Source organism: Hyperolius riggenbachi, chromosome 1 (assembly GCF_040937935.1).
Source record: "Hyperolius riggenbachi isolate aHypRig1 chromosome 1, aHypRig1.pri, whole genome shotgun sequence".
Lineage (NCBI taxonomy): Eukaryota > Metazoa > Chordata > Amphibia > Anura > Hyperoliidae > Hyperolius > Hyperolius riggenbachi.
This window is the reverse complement of record NC_090646.1, coordinates 179,672,938-179,693,634: the sequence shown is the minus strand read 5'-3', so window position 1 is coordinate 179,693,634 and position 20,697 is coordinate 179,672,938. Positions and strand designations below refer to the sequence as shown.

General features: G+C 45.1%; 1 protein-coding gene across 1 annotated transcript in view; it reads right to left on the bottom strand.

The window, feature by feature from the left end:
• LOC137570097 (lecithin retinol acyltransferase-like) overlaps nt 1–19,378 on the bottom strand; it is a 52,786-nt gene extending 33,408 nt beyond the window's left edge. The window contains exon 1 of the mRNA XM_068278892.1: nt 18,662–19,378. Within this exon, the coding sequence (XP_068134993.1) occupies nt 18,662–19,192 (531 nt within the window). The 5' untranslated portion in view covers nt 19,193–19,378. The remainder of the gene's footprint in view (nt 1–18,661) is intronic.
• Nucleotides 19,379–20,697: the final 1,319 nt, after the last annotated feature.

Here is a 20,697-nt window from a genome sequence, read left to right as displayed (position 1 = left end):
TGGAAACTGACTAAGGTCTGAGAGCTTAAAGCGGATCCGAGATGAAAAACTAAATATCACAAGTGACTTGTCTATATATCTTATCTAAAGTTTAGATAGTTTACACAGCAAATCTATCTTCAAACAGCTTCAACAGTATATTAATATTTTTTTCTGTGATACAATGGGAGCAGACATGTTTTCTGCTTGTCACTATTACACAATTACACACACAGGCAAGCTTATCTGTATCTAGGCACAATAAGGGAAAGAGGCGCCCTGATTTGAATAAAAGCTTTTAAAACCAGTTTAAAAACGAAAAAGAAAAATGAGGTATCTTACCTCAATGACGAAATCTCTGTAAACTTACAAAAGATTTTTATTTGAGCACAGGCAACGCGTTTCGCGGGTCTGAGCCCGCTTCCTCAGGCCAATACAGTGCCAAATGACAGAAATCATGTAGCAGCTCCCTATGCTACATGATTTCTGTCATTTGGCACTGTATTGGCCTGAGGAAGCGGGCTCAGACCCGCGAAACGCGTTGCCTGTGCTCAAATAAAAATCTTTTGTAAGTTTACAGAGATTTCGTCATTGAGGTAAGATACCTCATTTTTCTTTTTCGTTTTTAAACTGGTTTTAAAAGCTTTTATTCAAATCAGGGCGCCTCTTTCCCTTATTGTACATAGTTATACCCCCGTACATGTTTGTCCGAGGGGTGGTGACAGAACACCCGTTGTTTTACCACGGTTAATGTTTTGTGCATCCTTTTTCATTTAAGAGAGCGACCGCAACCAGGTCCGTCCAGGACCACCCCGAGTGGAGTCGGGTTTATGGTCTCCACCTGCTTCCTGTGGTCGGTTGCCCCTTGCAACCCTCCTTTGTGAGTAGCCCTTTCAATCAATTGATTTCTCCACACACCTACTATTGACATACTGCACTATCGGGCTCCTTTTTTTGTCTCCTGTATCTTTTTTTTCCCATAGGGTGCCAAGACACCCCAACCACGATTATCTGTATCTAGGCATGCTAATCTGCATATTCTGTGAAAACTCCACTCTTATCTCCTCCATTACACAGGCAACTGATCTGTATCTGCACTGCAGCTCTCAGATTGTGAAAACTCTGTCTCTGAAATCTATAGCTAGTTGTAAGGCTTGGTGGTGTATTCTCCACAGTCAGCATGCAACGCATGAGCTGACGTCAAGGAGTTACACACACCAGCACAAGGAAACAGGCTATCCCTAGTATAGTGGAGGGGAGGACTGACTCCAATACGAGATTGTGGCGCACAGAGCCGGTGCAGATCCGACAGCCACAAACAATACTTTTGCGATAACGTCTCAGCGCAAGGTAGCGCTGAGCGCATAAACCAGGACTGAGGAGATCAGGACAGGTAGACAGAATGAACGCCTGCCAGCCAGCCGCTACTCAGCGACAGCAAGCGTCCACAACAAGACAGACTGGAATGAGGCAGCCAATGCGTTTGCAGCGATGGCGTGCCTCACAAAGACAGGACAGGATAGTCAGGAAATAGCAGGATCAAGATAGATGAACGTAACACAGATAAATATACAATAAGTATGTTTTCCTAGCGTATTACAATTACAGCTATCAATGAAACTATTTGTAACGTCTGACTAACATATGTATATATCGGCAATGAACTGATATATGACATAAGCAGGAACACTGACTTAGACTGGAGCAATACAGGGAACAGGACTCAGAAGGATTCGCTATCTCTTCGCAGAGATGAACGCAATCCACAAACGGTAACAGAACAGGATTCAGAAGGATTCGTTATCTCTTTGCAGAGATGAACGCAATCCACAAACGGTAACAGAACAGGATTCAGAAGGATTCGTTATCTCTTCGCAGAGATGAACGCAATCCACAAACAGAACCAGGAGCAGGGTAACTATCTCAGCACGGGTGATCACGATACGCGCAACCTACCAAAACGTGCTGGAAAGCTGACTAACTGCACACAGGATATAAACAGTTCGTGTACGTATACATCAGCGACACTGATGTATCAACGTAACACGAATACAAGGAAAATAATAAACGTGCTGGTATGCATATATATTGGCAATGAACCAATATATGATGCAAAGACCAGCAAAGTATCTTTAGAACAAGAAACACGATCGGGGGCTGAAGCAACAGCAAGACAGGCTTAAACTGAAGCTATGAAAACCCGAGGAGTCCTGCAGGAAGCAGAACTTTATACTGAGGTCATCCAATGGGAGCAGACATGCAGATTCCCACACAGGTGAATGATAATCAGTCACAAGCTGACAGCAGGGAAAGGCAGACAAAGCTATGCAGCTTGCATGGAAAGAGATCAGAACTGCCTGAGCTGCAGCACTACTACTTCCAGCAATACCTGCTGCAGCAGCGATCATGACAGTACCCCCGCCCTTAAAGGCGGATACCAGACGCCTCTCAAAACTGACCTTCCCAAGGAGACAACCTAACTGATAATTCATGATGACCGGGACAGCCTGGCAAGACCAAATTCCAGAATCAGTCATCACAAGACTAGACCCATCAGAACCAGAACCTACAGAACCATGCCCATCAGCACTACAAGTCTCAGTATGACACCCATCAGAACCATGATTTCCAGAAGAAAGCCCCCCCGAAGCTCTCTGAGCGATACCCACTGCCTTCCAGGGACCGTCCAAAAATGCCAAAGCCTTTGCAATGCCCACCGGAACTGTCCTTACCAACACAAAACCCACTGTTGAACCAGTCCAAGGTACCAGGACAAGCTTCCTCAGAGATCTCCCAGAACACTTTAAAGCTCCAAAGAGATCCCAAAAGGTCAGAGTGCCCTTTAGGCTCACATGGAGAACTATCAAGAATCCCCATGGAACCTATGGCAATTCCCGAGTCAGGGTTACAAGGACAAACATCAAGATCAGGGCTTTCAGGGACCAGAACCATCTCTGGGCATGCAGGCAGACTGGCAACATCAGAACATGTCTCCCCTAAGGAAGCATCTGAGTACGCTAACACCTTAGACACACTTGGGCATTCTGGCACACAAAGCACATCTGGGCACACTGGTACAAGAGAAACTTCTGGGCATGTCAAGGAACTGTGAACCTCAGGGTCAGCCAAGATAGGACCGAAACCAGGACTGGACAAAAATTCATCATGACTAGACTTCACAAGCACTGGACTCTCACTAAAGAATGCAGGAACAGACCTGGATGTCGCTGATTCTAGCAAGGTTGTTAACAAATCAGGCTCAGGGGCATAAACAAGACAGGACAAGTCTTCTGATGTATGACCTGAGCTAGATAGGAATTCCACAACTTCCTCTGGACTGGACAGAGACTCATCTAGTACCTGGGATTGGGGCTCCAAAGTAGCTGCAAAACAAGTCAATATTACAGCATCCCCCACTGAACTGGGCAAATCTGAGGAATTCCCTGGACAGGAAGGGAACTCCGGAATCTCTGCCACACCGGCCAGAGAATCAGAATTTTCCAAAATACAAGGCAGGGTTTCAGGAACGCTTACTAAATCAGACTGAAATTCTGAGACTTCTGTTATTTTGACCAGAGAATCAGAATTATTCATGTTACAGGGCAAGACTTCTGAAACATTCAGAGGACAGGGCTGGAGTTCCTCGGCTGTTACAACACTGGAAAGGGACTCCACAATATTGGTTAAATCAGACTGTGTACAGGGCAAGGTATCTAAGACACTTGCTGACGAGGGCAATATTTCAATGACTTCTGCTTCATCAGACAAAGATTCATCAAGTTTATTTAGAGTGGACTTTAATTCTAAGACAGCTGCTAAACAAGTGAATATTGCTGCAACACCCACTGAGGTAAGCAGTGCCTCAGAGTCTTCTGCTAGAGGGTTTGAAGTATCCAAAGTACTGGGTGAAGCATAGGACTCTGCGACTCCAGCTTCACTGGACAGGATCACTGAACAGTCCATATTGCAGGGCAAAACCATGGAAGCACCTGCTGGACAGCATAAGGATTCTGTGACCTGAGCTTCATAGGAGAGATCTACTGCACAATTCATGGTACAGGGCAAATTTACTGGAACATTTTCTGAACACGGTAATAATTCTGCGATTTCAGGTTCACATAGCAGATGCTCTGAGCTATTCACGAAACTAGAACGAGGTGTAGAAACAGGAAGATCAAGACACAATGTTTGCGCATCTGAATCACCATTCATTTGTAAAATTGGAAAATTCAGATGCTGGGGTTCTGAGGTTTCTAGACAGGATTGCTGGGACTCGGAAACTGATGTAGTGCATCTATTGGCATCTGCTGGATCAGACAGGAGTTGAACTTTATTAACACAGGTAATTTCTGCAGAAGTGTTTGCAGAGGCAGGCAAGATTTTTCTGGTGTCTGTTTCACTGAACAAAGACTCATGAGTACTGGCTAGACTGGACTCGGAAGTCAGCAGGACCTCTGGATTCTCTGCTGAGAAATTTGTGCAGGGCAAGGTTAAGAAAGTATCAGTGGCTTCTGTTTTACTGGGAAGTAACACTGAGTTATCCATGGTACAGGGTGGAATTGCAGGAACTTCAATTTCACACCAAAAGAGCTCCGAATCACCTGCTGAATCAGCGAAAGGTGCTGAAGCAGGCGGGTCAGAACGCCAAATTTGCGAATTCGGAGTCACATAAAAATCATCCAAAATCAGTTCCCACACATCAATCAAAGGAGCCACACTGTCATACCTACACACACCAGTCTCTATTAGGTTATAGGCTGACTTAATGCATGCATTCAATACAATTTCACTTTTTGCACTGTAAAATTGACAAAATGAACTTGAATCATTCTTCCATTCACAGACCAGGGCTTCCATCTCTCCCCTCTCGAATGGAGGATCCCATGCATACTTAACAGCGAAACATTTAGGCTGATCACAGTTTGCAGATATGATTGTGGCAGGCCCATGTATAGGGTTAATTAGCAGGTGATTGGCAGATTCCTTATTCTTAAGAATCTCCAATACCTGCAGCAAGTGTTGAACTGTAGTGTATGCAAACTTCCCTTGGTTCACAAATAAGTTGATTTGTTCAATACTCTGTAATATCTCCTCATAATCATACTCAGATAATTCTTTTAAACAAAAATCTTTATTTTCCCTAGCCAGGGAGGAAAGTTCATTAGTAGTTTCATAAGTCCATTTAACTCCCCTGAAAGACAATTGCATTTCATTATCTGTTAATGGCAGAATCTCATTATAGGTCTCAGTCGCTAAGGATAACGACTCTGCAGATCGGACACGTTTCTTAGAACGTTTGCGTTTTGCCTTAGACCCTGCTGCCTTTGGTGATTTATTCAAAGCTGCAGGAAAATTATCAGGAACACTCTCTGCTTGCTGATCATTTTTGCAAACAATTGAAGGGGAAGCTGATTGGCCTGCTGCCAGGAGTTCATTTAGAGGAAAAGGCAATGGATCTATGCGCAACCAGTTATGGATCACAAACGCTAGAAATTCCAGCGGTCTCACTTTCAAATCGGAATGATTGAGAACATCAAATGCCCACTGAAATAATTCCCCTTTAAACAAAATATAACTTAGTTGGAGTGCCCAGGTTGAAACAGGAGTCGCTTGGAGATCGGGATTGGCCAGGAACCTGGCACATTCAGAGAAAAACTCATTTTCTGTTTCAGAGTAAAGTTCTTCAAATTTCTTAAAGGAACAGGAACCATAATTAACAGTGTCATACTTTCTGGGAATCCCCCCCACAATGGGGATTGGTAATGGGGTTTTCATAATGTAAGGCTTGGTGGTGTATTCTCCACAGTCAGCATGCAACGCATGAGCTGACGTCAAGGAGTTACACACACCAGCACAAGGAAACAGGCTATCCCTAGTATAGTGGAGGGGAGGACTGACTCCAATACGAGATTGTGGCGCACAGAGCCGGTGCAGATCCGACAGCCACAAACAATACTTTTGCGATAACGTCTCAGCGCAAGGTAGCGCTGAGCGCATAAACCAGGACTGAGGAGATCAGGACAGGTAGACAGAATGAACGCCTGCCAGCCAGCCGCTACTCAGCGACAGCAAGCGTCCACAACAAGACAGACTGGAATGAGGCAGCCAATGCGTTTGCAGCGATGGCGTGCCTCACAAAGACAGGACAGGATAGTCAGGAAATAGCAGGATCAAGATAGATGAACGTAACACAGATAAATATACAATAAGTATGTTTTCCTAGCGTATTACAATTACAGCTATCAATGAAACTATTTGTAACGTCTGACTAACATATGTATATATCGGCAATGAACCGATATATGACATAAGCAGGAACACTGACTTAGACTGGAGCAATACAGGGAACAGGACTCAGAAGGATTCGCTATCTCTTCGCAGAGATGAACGCAATCCACAAACGGTAACAGAACAGGATTCAGAAGGATTCGTTATCTCTTTGCAGAGATGAACGCAATCCACAAACGGTAACAGAACAGGATTCAGAAGGATTCGTTATCTCTTCGCAGAGATGAACGCAATCCACAAACAGAACCAGGAGCAGGGTAACTATCTCAGCACGGGTGATCACGATACGCGCAACCTACCAAAACATGCTGGAAAGCTGACTAACTGCACACAGGATATAAACAGTTCGTGTACGTATACATCAGCGACACTGATGTATCAACGTAACACGAATACAAGGAAAATAATAAACGTGCTGGTATGCATATATATTGGCAATGAACCAATATATGATGCAAAGACCAGCAAAGTATCTTTAGAACAAGAAACACGATCGGGGGCTGAAGCAACAGCAAGACAGGCTTAAACTGAAGCTATGAAAACCCGAGGAGTCCTGCAGGAAGCAGAACTTTATACTGAGGTCATCCAATGGGAGCAGACATGCAGATTCCCACACAGGTGAATGATAATCAGTCACAAGCTGACAGCAGGGAAAGGCAGACAAAGCTATGCAGCTTGCATGGAAAGAGATCAGAACTGCCTGAGCTTCAGCACTACTACTTCCAGCAATACCTGCTGCAGCAGCGATCATGACACTAGTAACACCTTTTTCACCTGCCCAGACTGAAATCCCACAATCCCTTGCAAGCGCCAAGGCACTCTGGAGAAGCTGTGGGTGTAGCTTGTTTAGTTTATAGGAAATTAGGGTATTAATATAAAAGAAAATAAGTATTTGGCTTGAGGAATGCCCTATAAACTATATGTAAGGAACACAATTATGCAAGGAGTAAAAGTTCATCTCGGATCCGCAAAGTTTCAGCAACAGCAGACAATGAGGCACTGATCGCTCAGGCCTTAAATACATCAGCTCAATCAAAAAGTTCCGCCCTGCAGACTTCAGCCAATCGGCGGCGAGATCCAGCCCATTGCCGTCAGCTGACCGGCCGGTCAGCTGACCCGCCTCCTCAAAGCATAAAGGTCCTGTCTCCTGGTGCGCGCATGCGCTGCCCTACTTTGATGCACCCTGGTGAGACCTGTTCTACCGGAAGGGAATGCCTGAGATGATGCGGCGAGATCCGCGGTGACGTCAGACGCGGGAGCGGCTTCCGCGCCGCTCCCCGCTGCAGAGTTAACTACATCAATCCTGACAAGTAACAGCATTATATGAGAACAGTAATTTATGGCTCATTTTAGTCTGGAAGAAACGTACTTCCTATTTGTATATGTTTGCACATATTTTAAATTTTACAATTTTTCACTGTAGTGACCCTTTAAGTGTTTGATATGCTCTGTAAAGTGCTGTGAAAAATGTCAGCACTATAAATACACAGTAGTAATAGTAATAGATATATACTGAAGCCAGCTACATGCTCTCAATTATAAAGTATATCCTGTGCCACAGCCCTTACTGGTAATGCAAGTTTGGGTAAACAATAGCAACAGAGACAACAAAAGAAACTGGAGCAGTGCTGCTGGTTTTCCAAGTTTATGGATGGACTGAATCAGCCCATGAAATGGAGCTGTCAGCTGCAGGATCACAGCCATTTATTTTTCATTTCTTGTCCATGTGTCAAAGTGTAAAGATTAAAGCTCAGGTGTTGCTACACGTGATATAAACATACAGCTCTGTACTTGTACACTAAAGCGTGGCTGGTAAGAACATTAGATGACAGTCAGGCGTGCAAAGCACAATCTGTCTTATTTCATTGATCGCTGTACAAACAAACATTAAGTATCTGCTCAGCTCAGATAAGCAGGTCCATTGCTTCTTGTGTGTAGAGGAGAGAAGAAACTCTGCCTGGAGGGGCAAAAATCATCCATCTTGGACAACCTCTACTTCTACCAGCAGGACAGGCACTTTACTAGCAGCAGTACATGTATTGATGTATGTTTAATAAGGCAGTCCAACTATGAATGACTGGCTATACACTTGTCAATTTGTTCCATCCATATCCGGCCCATTCAATCATTTGATTCAATCTTCTAGAAATCTATGCTGCAAACAATTCCCAAACAATCAATCTCTGGCAGCAATAGATTGATTAGGTTGATTGCGTTGGATGGAAGACTTCACTAGATCGTGGCAGGTCGGAGTAGGTTGCTAGCAACGTTTGATTTCAAGCCAACTGATGCAGCACTGGGGCTTCTCTCACCTGTCCACCAGCACTTCCTCCTGTATCTTCTCTCCAACGTGGTGGCTTCTTCCTGTCTCTTCACTCCTGGGGAGCTGTGTATCATGTGACTAAAATGTAGAGGCAGAAAACTAGAAGCCTCTTTTGCCACTGTGCCCCTAGTGTTTGGCCTCTAGGGTCTAGTCACAGGACACACAGCTCCCTGGGAATGTAGAGGCAGGGAAAAGCCCTGGCATTGGAGAGAAGACACGGGAGATAGCATCATAGTTGTGAGTAGCTCCACTGCCCGTACCAACTGTCCCTACAATCTGCACGGCCTGGAGGGGGACTGGGAGACCTGGGGACCCGGCAGGCAGTGTGCACATATTTTCAATTGATTGCAATCTATTGAGATTCTCTGGGACATATGCAATTCACTTTTTCACCTGAGTTTTCTCCTGGAGATAATTTTTCATCTTCGATTTAAAATAACTTTCCAGCACTTGTTAACTAAAATAGTACCAAAAAGGAGTTGAAAAACTAATATCAAAATTATTTTGAGTATTTTCTTGTTCTCTGGTGGATTAAAAAGCATTTTATTGACAAGTTTAAAAATATCACCTAGGTGAAAAGTCAGGAGAAACAGTGAATTGCATATGGGCCTCTGTGTGTAGTGTGTGGAGGCATATCAATCACATAGATCCCTCTGTCTTCAGATAATAATCTGAGTGGGATCTATCTGGTGGCCACATTTACCAGTGTATGACCACCTTGACCCCGTTCACACTCGGAATTGTAAAACGTGATTTAGCATTGCTATTTTTCATGATTTTGACGCAACTGTATATTCCAGTGAATGAGAAACTCAACGCAATCGCCCAGAAAATGCTACAGGCAGCGTGATTGCGATCGGCGGAAATCGCAACCGCGACGCAACCACTGCAGTGTGAGTAATCCCATAGGATTAATTGTGCTGCACCACTTTGCTGATGGCCAGCGATCAGCAAAGCGCAAAACACCGACTGAAAGCGCCCAAGTGTGTACCTGAATAGCGCAGAATCTTATTCACAAATTTAACCACGTGAGAACCGCAGTGTTAAACCCCCCTAAAGACCAGCCTGTTTTGTTTCCTAATTGGCCACTTCAGCTTCAATGCCAAGCTGCAGGGCTGCACAACACAGCACACGAGTGATCCCCCCCCCCTTTCCCCCACCAACAGCCCTATCTGTTGGTGGGGTCTGATCACTCCAACGTTGTTTATTTTTTTTAATATAAATATTTATTTCATTTGTTTTTATAACAAAAATAGCATTTTTTTATTTGCTTTCCCCTGCTCCCTCCCTTCCTCCCTCCCCCCACTAGCCAATCAGGGTGATCAGCTGTCATAGGCTTCAGCCTATGAAAGCCGATCACTGTCCAGCCTATGGAGGGGACAGCCGTGTCACACGGCTGTCCCCAGTACAGCGCTGCTGCCGATCGCAGTGCTGTACATGTAAATAGACGGTGATTATGCCGTCTAACAGTCTCCCGAGCGGCGATTGCCGCTCGCAGACTGAAGGCGGTGCAGAGCTTTGCCCCCGAGGAGATGAGCGCGCAGCCTGCACGTGATCTCCTTCAGTAGCCAGCTCCAGGACCTGACGCCAAGAGGCGTTAGGCAGTCCTGGGGCTGCCACCGTGTCCATGCCCATTGGCGTGGGGCAGTCTTTAGGTAGTTAATTCATGTTGATTTCAGGACCCATAATCACGAGATTCTGCTGGGTTTTTTTCACGCTCAGTAACTTAGTAACTTACTGTACATGTGTGGTCATTATTACTATTATAGTAAGACAGTACCTGCATATATAATTAACAAATCTGGTTGATCCTTCCACATATAATTACAAATCCTTTACAGTTTCAGGCTAGATTCACAGTGGGACGTTGCGTTTTGATGTAATGTTAAAGTCGCAACGCAAACTTACGCGCCCAAAAAAGTCGCAACGCAGCATTACCAACGTATACCGCAGATACAGTTTTAAGAAACTATACGTTGGTTACTATTGGCAACAACACTACACCTTTTTCCCGGCACCAGCAACTCATTAATAAGAGCTGCAAACATGACTATCATCACAGCAAAAGCATAGGAGATAGAACTTCTTAGGCATCCTCAAAGTTTAGGAGTTTATTCAGTCAACAGATAACATAGTACATTTCGTTACATCTTAGCAAAGCAGATTGTTCTGTAGTAAGTCCTTTGCGTTACAGCTCTTGGCCACATTCCTGGTGAAGGGTAACCAGTCTTGGTCTTCTGTCTATCTATACTAAGTAACATCTATACTACGTATATACAGCATACAGTTAGATAAGATGACAAGACATAAATAAATAAAAGTAAAAGGTTGAAGCCGGCCGTCACAGGAAGCAAATAGTGCCTCTCCGTAGGCCGGCGGCTGTTTTAATACCGACCAGGAAAGATTTAAATGTGACATCATCTAAGCCATACCCCCAAGCCTACAATTGGCGGGCATGGGCATGTGACTCACCTTATTAATTAATATTCCATTGCTTTATACCCTATTTACAAAGAATGCAATGTTTTGGAAATGTCGGCTTTGTTTACCTTTCTGTCATCTAACGGTCAGGGCAGTTTAGACCTGTGACTTTCCATACCCATATGTCACCCCTAAATATTGTCTGTAACCTAAACTAATGTCCAGCGCTGCGTAATATGTTGGCGCTTTATAAATACAATTTGGTCAGCTGCTCCCACTTAACAGCCATGCTTTTGGTGTATATGCAGAGCTTCTGTTTGGGTTCAAGGTGCGTTTGTAGTTCGTGGGGGGGGGGGGGGGGCTCTGCTGGAGGCCATTCGGAGGCGGCCTGGTGTTGCGCTGATCCACCTTTTGCGCTTTATAAATACAACAAATAAATAAATAATAATAATGTAGTAGGACATTAGACTATGACTATGGTGGGATTAGATTGTGAGCTTCTCTGAGGACAGTCAGTGACATCACCATGTACTCTGAAAAGTGCAGCGGGAGATGAGCTATAATACATAATTATAATAACTTGGTAGGCCATTAGACTGTGACAATGGTCAGATTAGATTGTGAGCTTCTCTGAGGGACAGTTAAGTGAGATGAAAATATAGTCTGTGCAGCGCTGCAAAATATATAAATACAAAATAATAAGAATGCATTATAATATTAGGGCTATAAGGCAGGGGTCTCAAACTCAATTTACCTGGGGGCCGCAGGAGGCAAAGTCAGGATGAGGCTGGGCCGCCTCTCTAACTCTTCCTTCACAGAGAGGGGCGGGGAGAGGCGGCGATCCGTGCGGCGATTGACGTCAGGAGGGGCAGAGCTGAAGCTGAAAGCTCTGCCCCTTCCAGGAAATGCCGGCGGATTGCCCCCCCGGGCGATTTGGGGGCTCTGCAGCCCTTGTTTAGTGGAGGGGATGCGGTGGATTACTTGGGAGCACTGGTGTGAACTGTAAGGAAGCTTTTGCCGGCGAGGGCCACAAAATATTGTATCGAGGGCCGCAAATGGCCCGCGGGCCGCGAGTTTGAGACCCCTGCTATAAGGCAATAGCGCTCTTGCCTTACAGGTTGGGGTCCCCGGTTTAAATCACAGCCAGGGCACTATCTGCATAGAGTGTTCTCCTTGTGTCTGTGTGGGTTTCTTCCGGGCAGTCAGTTTCCTCACACATTCCAAAAACATACAGATAAGTTAACAGGTTTCCCCCTAAATTGTCCCTAGACTATGATACACTACATGATCCATACACAAACATATGACTATGGTAGGGACTAGATTGTGAGCCCCTCTGACGGACAGTTAAAGGGAAGATCCGCGCTTGTAATAAAAAAACAAACTGCACTTATCTGGGGCTTCTTTCAGCTCCTGGCAATCGATCGGTGCCCTCGCCGCAGCTCCTGCGTCTCCCGGTGTCCAGCGGTGAAGAAGCCGACCTCGCCAGTAGGTATGCGCCTGCGCAGTAGAGACCCGATGACGTCCCTACACCACGTGACCCCCCACCGTGGAGCGCACAGAAGCCGACCCGGCAGCCGACCTGGCGAGGTCGGCTTCTTCACCGATGGACACCGGGAGACGCAGGAGCTGCGGCGAGGGCACCGATCGATTGCCAGGAGCTGAAAGAAGCCCCAGATAAGTGCAGTTTGTTTTTTATTACAAGCGCGGATCTTTCCTTTAAGTAACAAGATAATATACTATACAGCACTATGGAAACAGTCAACGCTATATAAATACATAAGAATAATGAGACAGAGATAAGTGAAAAAAACCTAGCAAAGAGAAGGCAGGTAGATTGGAGGGACAGTAGAAGATAACAGACAGATCAGGAAAGTGGGAGAGTGTCACAGAAGAGAGGAGGGAAGAATATAGGTAGATAGGAAGGAGAGATGTTGGGAAATGGAGGACAGTCAGAGTGAATGTGGGAGAGACAGACAGGGGGGCATGCTGAAGCACTGGGAGGAGGAATACAAGAGGAGGGAGGGAGACAGGGAGATGGGGCATATGGGAGCAGAGACTAGCAGGGCAGTCACACAGGCACTTTATAGCAATACCTTCTAATCTCCTGTCATCAGAGGGGGGCTCCTCACACAGCTCACTCACATGACAGCCGTGTCTGCTGTGCTCCTTTTAGTTACCGGTGCTCCTACCGGTGCTCCTTTCATCTGCCGCGAGATGTGAAGTAGCGCGACCGCGATACTTCACTAGTGCGGCCACTACTACGTTAATTAACCTACTATAGCTTCCCTGCTGTAAGATTTGTTTGGAGATGAAAAAGCCCCAGATTCAGGTATGTTTACTTGGCTAGCTTCTGTGCACAGGGAGGAATGGGTTTGCCAAATATTAGTTTGCATTATGAAGCAGCTAGGCTAGTGCAGAATATGGCCTGCGGCAATACTAACTTCCCCCGAGATGGGTCTCCCTGGAAGCTCAGGTTATGCACCCATATAATGGGCCTACTGACCTACTATAGCTTCCCTGTAAGACTAAACTTCCAGAACACTTATCACTAGTCTATCCCCGTTTGTGTGGTTGTAAATAGAATCCTGGCACAAGTGAAAACAAAAAGCTCACCTGTGCTATCCCCCACGCTATGCTCGAACCAATCCCTTCAATCCCTTTCACAGACCGGGATGTTAGCTGGGAGAGATAGAAATTGGCAGGTATTAGCAATCTACCCTACCTTACATTATTCTTGCCCAGCAGTCCCAGCCATCATCGCATTATACCCAGCCAGCATCGCATTATCCCCAGCCAGCATCACATTATCTCCACTCAGTATCACATTATCCCCAGCCAGCATCACATTATCTCCACCCAGCAACCCTAGCCAGCATCACATTATCTTCACTCAGCACCCCCAGCCAGCATCACATTATCCTCAGCCAGGATCACATTTTCCCCAGCCAGCATCACATTATCTCCACCCAGCACCCTCAGCCAGCATAACATTATCCCCAGCCAGCATTACATTATTCTCACCCAGCACCCCCAGCCAGCATCACATTATCCTCACCCAGCACCCCCAGCTAGCATCACATTATCTTCACCCAGCACCCCCAGCCAGCATCACATTATCTCCACCCAGCACTCGCAGCCAGCATCACATTATCCCCAGCCATCATCACATTATCTCCAGCAAGCAACCCTAGCCAGCATCACATCCCCAGCCAGCATCACATTATCCTCACCCAGCACCCCCAACCAGCATCACATTACTCTCACCCTTCACCCCCAGCCAGAATTAAATTATCCACAGCCAACATCACATTATCTCCACCCAGCAACCGCAGCCAGCATCACATTTTCTCCACCCAGCAACCCTAGCCAGCATCACATCCCCCATGGTGGCGAGAATAATGAGATTAATGATGTTGAATTGGGTGAATTTTTTAACAAACGTGGGGTGGAATTATTGAAAATTTTGGAAAAAAGGAAGAAGGCTAGGTTAGAAAGATTGGAGAATGAGATAGAGGATCTCAAGAAATCCCTGGATCCTTATAAGGAACAAGAATAATATGTTAAAGCGGAATATAACCCTGCATTTCAACTTTGCTCTAAAACATTATTTACAGCATATTATATGCAACCAGCATTTTTTTTTACTAGACCAGCATTTGGAAGGGTTACACACAGAGCTTTAAAGTTCCTGGAGAGAACTGCTCCCCGCAGCCGAAGTTTAGATAGATACATTTAAGCAAAACAAAATGTAACAAGTGAGGAATGTTACACACTCTTTGGCTGTCCTCCAGTTGTTACATTTTGTTTTGCTTAAATGTATCTATCTAAACTTCGGATGCGTCTGCATTTCTCTCCAGGAACTTTAAAGCTCTGTGTGTAACCCTTCCAATGCTGGTCTAGTAAAAAAAAATGCTGGTTGCATATAATATGCTGTAAATAATGTTTTAGAGCAAAGTTGAAATGCAGGGTTATATTCCGCTTTAAGCAAATGGGAGAACTCACACAGGTGCTGATTAAAAATGAGAAGGATATTGTGGAGATTAGGCAAAGCAGGTTTCAAAGCGATGGGGTGGATTATAATGAAAAACGAGCATATAAATGGCAACAGAAAAAATTGTGCCTCCCAATAATCCAGTAGCAGCGTTGTACCAGATCAGCGATCCCCGGCCAATCAGCGGCCGGGGATCGCTGTCACATGACAGGCAGGAGCCTGTTAGAGGCTGCACAGGACAGATCCATTCCTGTGCAGCCTCTGATCTCCGGGGAAGGGAGGTAGGAGAGGCAGGGGGGGGGGGGAATGTCACAGCAGAGGGGGGCTTTGAGGTGCCCCCCCCGCAAACCTCAGGCAGGTAGGAGCGATCAGACCCCCCCTGCACATCATCCCCATAAGGGGGAAAAAAGGGGGGCGATCTGGTCGCCCTGCCTGCTACCTGATCTGTGCTGGGGGCTGCAGAGCCCACCCAGCACAGATCCCAGAATACAGCGCTGGTCCTTAAAGAGACTCCGTAACAAAAATTGCATCCTGTTTTTTATCATCCTACATGTTCCAAAAGCTATTCTAATGTGTTCTGGCTAACTGCAGCACTTTCTACTATGACAGTCTCTATAATAAATCAATGTATCTTTCCCCTGTCAGACTTGTCGGCCTGTGTCTGGAAGGCTGCCAAGTTCTTCAGTGTTGTGGTTCTGCTATGAACTCACCCTTTCTGGCCCCTCTATGCACACTGCCTGTGTGTTATTTAGATAAGAGAGAAGAGAGAAGCTGCTCTAATCAGCTGGATAAATCTTCCTCTGAGCTGGCTGGGCTTTCACATACTGAGGAATTACAAACAAGGGCAAAGCTGTTTGCAGGAAGAAAAGAGCAGCCTGAAACTTCAGTGCATGGGGGAAAGAAACACACAAATGATCTCTTGAGATTCAAAAGGAATGCTGTATACAGCCTGCTTATGTATGGATGTATTTTCTATGTGTGGATATACTGTACATCAAACTACTTCCTGTTTTGGTGGCCATTTTGTTTGTTTACAAACAAACTTTTTAAAACTGTTTTTAACCACTTTTAATGCGGCGAGGAGCGGCGAAATTGTGACAGAGGGGAATAGGAGATGTCCCCTAACGCACTGGTATGTTTACTTTTGAGCGATTTTAACAATACAGATTCTCTTTAAGGGGGGGGTAAAGCGTTGGTCCTCAAGTGGTTAATACTGACTAAAGGTTAGTTCAATCTCCTTCCGGACAGAAGGAAGTTCTTCCACATTATCCCCAGCCAGCATCACATTATCCCCAGCCAGCATTACATTATCCCCAGCCAGCATTACATTATCCCCAGCCAGCATTACATTATCTCCACTCAGCACCCCCAGCCAGCATCACAGTATCCCCACCCAGCTCCAGCTAGCACCACATTTTCACCACCCAGAACCCCCCAGCCAGCATCACATTATCCTCACCAAGCACACTCAGCCAGGATCACATTATCCCCAGCCAGCATCACATTATCCCCCTCAGCAAGCATCACACTATCCCCCGTCAGACCCCCCCCCCCCCCCCCCTCAAGCCAACATCACATTATCTCCAAGCAGCAGCCCCAGCCAGCATCACATTAGTTGTCACTGCTCCAGTTAATTCTGAACCCTGCTGCTTGGCTGATCCACTAATTATTTTGGTCAGAGTTTCAATTCCTCAAATTATAATTCTATCAGTTCCTCTGCTGGTTGCCCATCAAACATAAAAATACCTTTCAAGCTCCCAACTCTTGTCAACAAAGCTTTCTCCACTCCTCCATACATTACCATGTTCATTTTCAGGTATTATTTTAAATACAATCTGAGCTATTCTAATGAACCTCTCCTTTCATCCACACTGCTCCTTACTCCTCAATACAAAACTTCCTCTCCCTCCTCTGCAAATCCCTTCCAAATTTTGATGTTCGGCAAATTTTGAAATCTTCAGATGTGTCCTAAAAACTTGCTTCTTTCAGAAAGATATCGGTCCTAAGCATTTAAAGCCAGGTGCTGACCCACTTTTACAATGCAGCAAGGCACGCCTTACTCCTTACAGACTGCTTACTGTTTCACCTTACCTCTTGCATCCACCTTATTATATTATTCTGTTGGATGGATTGGATCGGTCTTCTATTGCATAGTGTTATTCCTGTATGTACTTTGCTTTTCCATCTTACATTAAAGGACACCAAAAACTGAGGTGGATATGGAGCCTGCCATACTTTTGTCCTCTTAAACAATACCAGGCCTGGCTGTCTTGCTGATCCTCTGCCTCTAATACTTGTAGCCACAGACCCTGAACAAGCATATGCAGATCAGAATTTTCTAGCTGAAGTCTTACAATCTATTAAGAGTTCAGTTGCAAGCTGCCTGCTTGTTTTAGGTGTGTGATCCAGATACTACTGCAGCCAAAGAGATCAGCAGGACTGCCAGGCAACTGGTATGGTTTAAAGGAAAATAAATATGACATCCTCCCATAGCCTAGTGCTTTTTTAATGGGCGGGCTTTTTTTACTAGTGCTATATAATAGCTTATAATCTGTATTGCCCTTTTCTGTCCATGTGATTTGTTTCTATTATAGGCTTCTTATTTCTATAGCATCACTGAAGGTTATCTACCACCGTCATCGTGCCGAGGGACGCCTCTGTACAAACCTCTCTCTTCCATGTGCATCTTTCCCAGGGCTGCGAACATACAAAGCACCTAAGGGTTACAGACAGGGAGAGACTACATTTAGGACTCTGATGAGTCAGGAAGTCTCTGTACTACAGAGAAAGGATTAATATTAGTAAGATAGTATGTGAGTTCTATAGCAATTTTCATACAAAGAAAGCAGCAGAACAATCCATCAAAAGTTTTGACTTTGTTCTTTTTAGTGCTCCTTTACATTAATCTCCCCTATTCCCAAATGACGTTTCCATTTTAACTACTTTGTATTCTAAGTCTCTGATAATCATCACAAAGTGAAAAGAGTAATGTAAACTGAGTAGCTGTAACTCTGAGCAAGGGATTAGCAGGACCTTGTAAAAACGTGTTTCTATTGGTATCTCTTGAATAAACTGACTCATAAAATGTAGGCAGTAGTAAGAGTTTGGGGAAAATAGAAGCTGAATACAGACAGTATTAAAGCAACGTGTGCTGCTGGTATCAGAAGTAATCAAATTCATCTGCAAGCAGAGACACATATATAACAAGCATCTATTAAATTCATTAACAAGAATGGAGTAACTAGAGGAACAATGAGTACATGAATAGGATCAGCAGAGCAGCGCACGGCAACGTGGATGTCATGCGTTACCTGTGAAAGATTAAATAATTCACCATATAAATAGACATAGAACATGTATATCATGCTTTTCTCCTGGCAGACTCAAAGCGCCAGAGCTGCAGCCACTGGAGTCTTGGCCAAGGTCTCCTTGCTGAATAGGTGTGAGTAAGAGCTGAGTTTCAAACCCAGGTCTCCTGTGTCAGAGGCAGAGCACTACGCTATCCAGCCTAAAAAAGCTTGAAGAGGAGACACCTCTCTCCTCAATCAATACTTTCATCCAAGTAATATTTGTACCTGTCTAACGTGCAGCATGTGAGATATTTGCACACAAGTATGTCCCATACTTGTTAGTTAATGAAACATTACACTATTTACCTTCTCTGTCTGGAAGCTCACTGGGGTACCATATCTGCAGAAAGTTACAAAGTGCTCACAGTTGTCCCACAGCAGGCTGTATGATGTGTTCCCCACCAGCTTCTCAGCCCTCTGAGCTACTTCCTCAGCAGACAGAGGCTTGTTACTGATGTTGTGGTCCATGTGATTAATAATAATATCGCCACCGTAGGCAAAGTCCTGCACGCTGTCCACTCTGACACTGGCCACTTTGGCTAGCACTCCTGCTATCAGCCTCTTGTTAGTCACCATTTTCTCAATGTAAGACTTGTTGCGAGACAATGCTGGGAGAATATCCGGTATCAAATGTGCAACACGGTTGTCTCCAAGGTAGATGCCGAAGTGAACAAACAACGTTCTTGGAACCTCCAGAAGGTCGCCCCTTGTGAAGATGAATGTCTCATATCTGTTGCCGTTTTTGTCACTTACTGAAGTACAGTTGGACCGCAGGTTTATAAACGTTAACATCTTGTCTAACAGAAATGTCAGTAAAGACAATAATGGATTTTTCATCTTCAGTAGCTCTTTGCTGGCTTACTGGTGGCTTTAATGAACTCACATTCTTAGCAAATCCTGCATTTTATCTTGGTATGTGGGTTGGAACCTGGGCTTTAAACTGTAAAGTAGGATTGGTTACAATGTAGGCAGCTTCAAGACAAGTTTTGACACTCAGTCTGTACTGGTAGTAATGTATCTCTGCAAACACTATTAATGTGTAATTAACACTTCAAATAAACAAGTCAAGAAAACAGTACTTATCCTATATTTATTAGTCATTCTCTGTCACTTGTTGCTAAACCGGTAAGCAATGGCTAGACATTCTTTACAACCTACGTCTCCCTAAAAGCCATTCTTCCACGGTTTAAAAATGTAAGTAACATAAACTAGCATTGCAGCTTTTTGCACTTTTGTTTTTCTTAGATAATTGCTGCAGGTAATAGTATATTCAGATTTCAGGTCATGATGGACCCACTTCAAAGTAATGCTGAAGACAATAATAAAATGACACATCACATATTGCTTAACCACCCTGGCGTTCTATTTAAATTGCCAGGGTGGCGGCGGCAGGGTTTTTTCGTCGTCATTCTGTTTTTCATGCTGCCAACTGAAAGTTGGCAGCATAAAAGCCCACTAGAGGGCGCACACGGTGCGCCCTTTCCGATCGCTTTCGGCGATCACAAGTAACAAGAAATGCCGCGGAGAGCGGGATTTCTTGTTAGGCTTACCCCGTCGCCATGGCGACGATTGGGATGACGTCATGGACGTCAGCCGACGTCCTGACGGCAGATCACTCCGATCCAGCCCTTTGCGCTGCCCGAAAGTGTTCGGGCCAGGCAGCGCAGGGCTCGGGCGGGGGGGGACCTCTTCCGCCGCTGCACGCAGTGGATCGCCGCTGAGCGGCGGCAATCGTAGACCACACGCAGCTAGCAAAGTGCTAGCTGCATGTGGCACAGTTTATTTGGTGGAAATCGGCCCAACAGGGCCAGAGATATCACACTCGGCGGCAATGGACAAGCTGAGCTCGTCCATAATGCCAGGAAGGTTAACCTACTATTATTCGTTGGAAAATATCTGGATACACATATAAGTGAAGTCATGTATTAATGTCCATTGCCACTCAAATATCTAAAAACATCTGACAGCTTAAACAGAGAGCTCAAATGTTATTTTCATGCTATTTCAGCAGTGGCGTAGGTAAGGAGTCATGGGCTCCAGTGCAAGTTTTACTTTGGGCCACAAAGCACTCTACACATAACAATTGAAACAGTGCACCAAAACCTGCCAAGGACAACCACAGTGTCAGAGGTGCACATAGAGGATGGAGAACAGTTTGTTAAGGTTTGCTACTATTCAAAGCATCTATAGAAGTGATTATTACCTGCACAGAACCAATGAAGAGCTAATACTGCAGATGGAGGGAGGGCCCCTCTAGCCCAAGGGCCCTGGTGTGATCGCAACCTCTGCACCCCCTATTGCTACACCACTGTATTTTAGCCATCTACAGCTATGAACAATTT